The sequence below is a fragment of the Euphorbia lathyris genome, chromosome 6 (assembly GCF_963576675.1).
Source record: "Euphorbia lathyris chromosome 6, ddEupLath1.1, whole genome shotgun sequence".
In the NCBI taxonomy this organism is placed as follows: domain Eukaryota; kingdom Viridiplantae; phylum Streptophyta; class Magnoliopsida; order Malpighiales; family Euphorbiaceae; genus Euphorbia; species Euphorbia lathyris.
In genome coordinates, this window is record NC_088915.1 from 35,763,211 (window position 1) to 35,769,210 (window position 6,000).

The 6,000-nt window shown below is 35.5% G+C and overlaps 1 protein-coding gene across 2 annotated transcripts in view; it reads right to left on the minus strand.

Moving 5' to 3' along the window:
• LOC136232330 (DExH-box ATP-dependent RNA helicase DExH11) overlaps positions 1-4,840 on the minus strand; it is a 35,637-nt gene extending 30,797 nt beyond the window's left edge. The window contains exons 1-6 of one of the 2 annotated variants that reach the window (XM_066021402.1): positions 4,722-4,840; positions 4,287-4,596; positions 3,567-3,824; positions 2,620-2,880; positions 2,452-2,520; positions 2,263-2,341 (exon numbers count right to left, since the gene is read on the minus strand). In XM_066021402.1, coding sequence (XP_065877474.1) covers positions 2,263-2,341; positions 2,452-2,520; positions 2,620-2,880; positions 3,567-3,824; positions 4,287-4,421 — 802 coding nt within the window. In that variant the 5' untranslated portion in view covers positions 4,422-4,596; positions 4,722-4,840. Of the gene's footprint in view, positions 1-2,262; positions 2,342-2,451; positions 2,521-2,619; positions 2,881-3,566; positions 3,825-4,286; positions 4,597-4,721 lie in introns of those variants that run through there. The other variant, XM_066021403.1, reaches the window with a different exon arrangement.
• Between the last annotated feature and the right edge of the window lie 1,160 nt (positions 4,841-6,000).

The following is a 6,000-nucleotide window of genomic DNA, read 5'->3' on the forward strand; positions in this document are numbered from 1 at the left end:
CTTGAAGGGAAGCATTAGAGTCTTGTACTTCTGGATTTGTTTTGAGGGAAAGGAAGTTTACGAATAAGGAAAAATATGAAGAGGAACACAAAGGCAAGCAGTCCCACATTGAGAAATTGATAGAGAAATTAAGGCGAGAAAGGGAACAAAAGGGGAGACGTTGATTAGGGCTAGCTGGAGTCTGTTATACCAGGGAATTGGCGTGAATTTGGATGTGTGTGTGTAAATAATATATGGTTTTTACAGAGGATGGCAGCCTTTTGTATGAATAGTTTCTGTTTGTCTCTGTATTGATTGCATATAGTAATATGGTAGAGAAGTTTCAATCAATCTGTCATTCATCTACATCAAGTATTTTTTGTGTTCTATGTTGTGTTATTGCTGTGTTGGTTTATGATTTTCTATCAGAAATTATAAGCATAATAGACTACTTATAAGTGAATAGACGACTGAAAAGCCAATTTGGATCTCAAGTCTCTTGTTATGCAATCTAACTCATTGATGAGAAGCCCAATCTTATTTGGAATCTGTTTGGTGCTCAATATTTGAAAATCAACACTTTGAGGTCCACAAAATATTGATTACGGTATCAAGCATGAAGGGTTAACATGGTTCCTCATGCAAATGCCCAATGGCCTAAATGCCTATAAAACATAAAACTCATCTCTTAGTGGCAACAAGTATTGCCTAAGGGGTTGCAGATTATCTCATTTAGCATTTAAAATTAATGAATTAAATGTGTATTATTAGCTTTTAGATTGTTTTGATAATACCACTTATAAGTTTTAATTAAGTCAAAATATTAAACTTAAAATTTTAAGTTAACATTAACAATAATATTTAAAATTTTATATACATAATTATTTATATACTCTTCAAAATATATTCATATTAACACTTCTCCTAAAATTATCATAAAAATAATTTTATATATCTTAAAGAACCAATATACCCTTAAATTCGATATCTTATTTTCATTACTTACCAAGCAACTTTATAGTTCAAAATTTTCAACATTTATAAAATTTAAAATTCAGAACTTATTTTTTTAGCATTTAATTTTCAGCTATACCAAACAACACCTAAGTTCTTAACTCCTAGCCTACCTGATCAGAGAGGTTATATGCATTTCAAAGGACCACCAAAGCTAAAAGTTCAAGCTCAGTTCAAATAATTGAAATAACAGACACAGGCACAAGGGATAAATATTTCCAATGTTACTTCCAACATCGAGAAAAACCACATGCATATGTTTACCAGCAAATTATGGAACAGAAATTCCACCAAAAAAGAAAAAAAAAATTAAAATAAATAAATAAATAAACAATAAAGGAATACTGTAATTCAAGCTAAAAAAAAATATAGTACTCATAACATTTATAATATCAAAAAAACTCTCGTATCAACATGATGCATAATGCAGAATCAAACTTGGCCTGAAAGAATTGCAGCAGAATCCATGATGCCCACCAACCATTCAACCATGAGACGTTGAAACCAGAAGCAAATTTATCAAGTCTCAAACACTCCCATCTATGTAGAACTTTAATCCACCTATCTAGTTGTAGTCCTTTTGAAAACCTGGCTCCTAAGGATTAGAATATTTCTAAATTAGTTTTATTCTTATAAGGAGACTTTTATTTTAGTTCATAAGTTAGTTTTATTCCCATTAGGAAACTGATTTAGTTTAATTCCTAAATTATAGATTCCTATTTATGTTAAACTTCCTATTTTGTCTTGATCTTGTCCTATTTAAAGGACAACCGAATGCAATAAAGACAAGCAGAATTTTAATGTTCAATTTTATTGTTAACCTAGAGATTGGAGCTCTCTCTTAACAAGGTCCAAGGTTTCAGTCTCCCTTTGACAAGCTGAAGATTATTCAAAATAGGTCTGAGAAAGAAATAATAACAAAGAGAAAAGGCAGCTCCTACAGCGCCTGTGACAAGATCCATGGCTAGGGAACATAACAGCAGACCCTAAGAGGACCAGCGATTCACAACATCAAAGATCAAACTTGACCCATCGAAATGTATCTTCGGCATATCAACGTCCCCTTACCTTCAATATCACAATATAAGTTCAGCACATCACCATCCCTTTAAATTCAATGCAATCCTCTATTAAGCCCCATAGGCAATTAATTTCATAACCCAAATTGGAGGACGCAAAATTCCATGGACAACTTCCTATTACTTTGCTTAAAATATATAATGCTAAAAACTTTTGTGACAAAAATGGAAAGACGCAAATAATACATACCATCTCCAACATATTCTGCAGCAAAATCCTCCTCCCATGCCTTTTTGAACAGATCATCAAGCTGTACAGACAATTCATTCTGCAAAAAACACCACCGACATAAATATACTAATATACCCTACCGCTAGGGAAAAAAAAAATAACTCTTACAGTTTAGTAGTTAAATTTAGAAAAAATGCAACAACGCACCAACTTTTCATGTGAAGTGGAATTGACTGGAGTTTGGTCCTTGTAAACATTCCATGAGCATGGATAAGCCTTCAAAGGAGAAGAGCAAAAAGACAGGTCAATGTACAAGAACTTATATGGGATCAAGTATGAAGACATCGAATTTTGACATTACATCTAATTACTTACCTTAAGATCACCAAGCTCTAGCCCTTGCTTAAGACTTGGAGGAATAGACTGAGCTGCACCACCATTCAGCAGTTCACGTACCCATTCACCATTTGTAGCACCAGCAGGAAGTATCCTCTCTAAAGGTTGAGAATCATCAAAACCTCCTGGACGAAAAGGTCGGTTGTTGATGCTTCCTCTCACAAAATCCTTTGCAGGTCCACTAATGCGTGGCAATGGACTAAAATCTTCAGCTCCAACAGTTAAATCTGACACATCCACCTAATACAATACAACAAGCCAGTTGTTATGAACACGGGTTTCGTATCTTGTTATGGAACCTTGTACCTTATAAGCTTCTATTTAGAAGTTTCCTTCCCTTACCTATCTTGTTGAAATAGTTAGGAGCTAGTTAAGGGAGAACTCCATGATCTCAGAATTGTTTGGAGCTAGTTGAGAGAGACTCCACAATCTCAAGAATGAATTTGTTGGAAATTTGCTTGCTTTTTTATTGAATAGCAGTATTAAATAAGAATTACAAGCAGTCTTTTTTAGGAATTAATTACTGCAATTAAAAACAGAATCCTCCTATAACTAGGAAAGCAAAATCATAAATGGGAACTAACTATCGCAGGAATCCTAAATAGGAACTACTTTTGCAGAAATAAAAACTAATGCCTAATTCTATTAGGAACAAAACTATTAAAGAAAATAAAAGAATCTAATCTAACAGGGATGCTAAAACAGCCTATTTCCTAACACCAGTTCTGTAACAAAAGTTAAAATCACAAAAGATTGAAAATGATGAATCAAAAATCCTTCCAAAGCCCCCTCAAATAGCAGTTTGAATGAGCATCCTAATGAAATCTCTGAACAGTAAAAGAAAAGGACATTGTATACCTAGATAGACTTGCTATGATGAAAAATTCCATAAACAGAAAATAAAGCAATTAGGAAACACCTTATACCTGGATCGAATTTGGCTCCCACATTCCTTGTTCTGATCCCAATTTTTTCCGTCTGAATGGTAACTCCCATGTCGGAACTACAACGGAACGTGGCAATGAAGGCTCCAGGAGTACTTTAGCCCTTTCAAACCAGTCAAAATCCCACTGCTTTCCAGCTTTTTCTGCCAAAAATTCATCAGGGTCTAATCTTGGCAAGAGATATTTCTCCTCTATGTGCTCCTTTATTGATTGATGTGTCTCCCTGGGAAAGGCAGGGGGCTGGAATAGATTAAGATGAAGAACTTATTACACAAAAGCATAACGTTATTCCTTATTCATAGATACCACTCCCATACGAAGTGAATGAGGCATTTTGCAAATGCATCCCACTACATTTGGACTACCAAGAAAATGTCATAATTGAATTAGGTTCTGACTTCAAGTAGATAATTTAAAAAAAAAATTAAAAAAAAATTAAAAGATTAGTATGTTCACCAATGCACTTGAACCAATGTCCTATATTATCACTTCGAGGTTCCAACCACTGGAAAGGAACTTAATATCTTGACATGGAAATTACGAAACAGAAAATGCATTTGTAAGCAAGAAACACACAGTTAAAGCTAAAAGCCTTCGAGGAATTAGCAGAAAGAAGCCCTAGACTAGACAAGCCGCAAACGATAGCCAAATTAAACAGTATACAGAAAGCACAAATTGTACACAGCCAACACGAATACTTACAAGTACAAAATCAGGTAGCGACTTCACGGGGTCGGAGCGCTCCACAGTGGTGAGTGGTTCGACCCTGAGGTGGCCACTGTAGCCAGAGAACCCGACCCGGAAAGCGAGCTCGTTTGTTGCTTGGATTCGATCCATCTGCTATGGCTAAATGTGGGAATTTCGAATATACGCCGATTGCTTTGATTGGAATACCAACATTGATTTTCGCGGGTTTTAAAAGAGATTGAAGGCAGCAAGGAAGAGAACAACAGCGTTTTCAGTTTCCTTTTGTAGAATTTCAGTATAAGCTTTGTTTTCTAGAAATATATATCTGTATAAAAGTAAAATTATAGAGTGAAAGACACCGTTAATAAGAAAATGCTACAAAAATGACATCTAACAATATTATAAAAGATTCTTCAAAAAAAAAAACAATATTATAAAAGAAAATGCTACATTGAATAAAAGCATTGGTTAGGTACAATCCGTATGCTACAGTTCTGTAATTTTCAAGAATGATGCCAAAGTCGTTACTGATTCTGTAGCACATTGAAGAGATCTTATGGAATTTGGTCAGATTATTGGCCAAGTTTGTTTCAAGGTTTGGTACAAAATGAACGTTTCTATGCTAATTTGTTTTCAATTATCTAATCCTGTAAGACATTCTGACTCGAGATGCCTCCTCTATTTTTTAAGGGGTAAGGTGCAAAAATACCCCTAATGTTTTGGGTCAGGAGTAATTTTACCCCTAACGTTTAAAATGGTGCAATTTTGCCCCTAACGTTTGTAGCCAAGAGCAATTTTACCCCTAACATTGGTAATTTGGATCAATTTCAGACACTATTATAAAACACAGATGTTTTTGTTTATTATTTTGCACCAATTGCATATCAATTCATTCTAAAAAAAAGGATTTCATGTCTTTTGTAATTTAATAATAGAATTTGAGATTAATATTTATAAATTCGGTGAATTTTTTGAATTTTTTTGTCTAATTCGTACAAAAGACAGTATATTTTTTTATTTTTTTTTTATTTTTTTTTCACATCCCGACATATGTTTATGATTTGTTATTGATAAAATGACGCACATGTGAAGTGTAGATGATAAGATTTATGACCGAGAAGACAGTTTGATGAATTATTTCTGAAATTGACTCAATTTATCAACGTTAGGGGTAAAATTGCTCATGGCTACAAACGTTAGGGGTAAAATTGCACCATTTTAGACGTTAGGGGTAAAATTGCTCATAACCCAAAACGTTAGGGGTATTTTTGCACCTTAACCCATTTTTTAATAAAGTGCTTATTTTGCTCAAAAAAAAATGCTACAAAAATTGCATGTAACTATATTATAAAAATGTTTTAATTGTGTTAACTACAATTCAAGTCAGGAAAAGGAAAAGAGGGAAATGGCGAAAGAGCGAGCGGAAGAGCGAGAGCGGCGGAAGGCTAGGGTGACTACGGCAACAGGTGGTACAGGCAGCCGATCGGACCATGAGTGGGGGGATCGGGTTGCGGGGAGGGTGCTGGTTGCGGATCCGGGACCGGATGGGGAGGGGGCGGTGGGCGAAGGGAGATCGGCTCCGAGTTTGAGTGTTAGACGGGGAGTGGCGAGCGTGTTAGGGATCGCTCGACAGAGAGGGAGCGGCCGGCTCGCAAAGGGGTGGAGAGGTCGGATCCGGTCGCGTTTCTGAGTGATGCAGGGGACGCAGAGGCTGGGTGGTCCAGGGAGA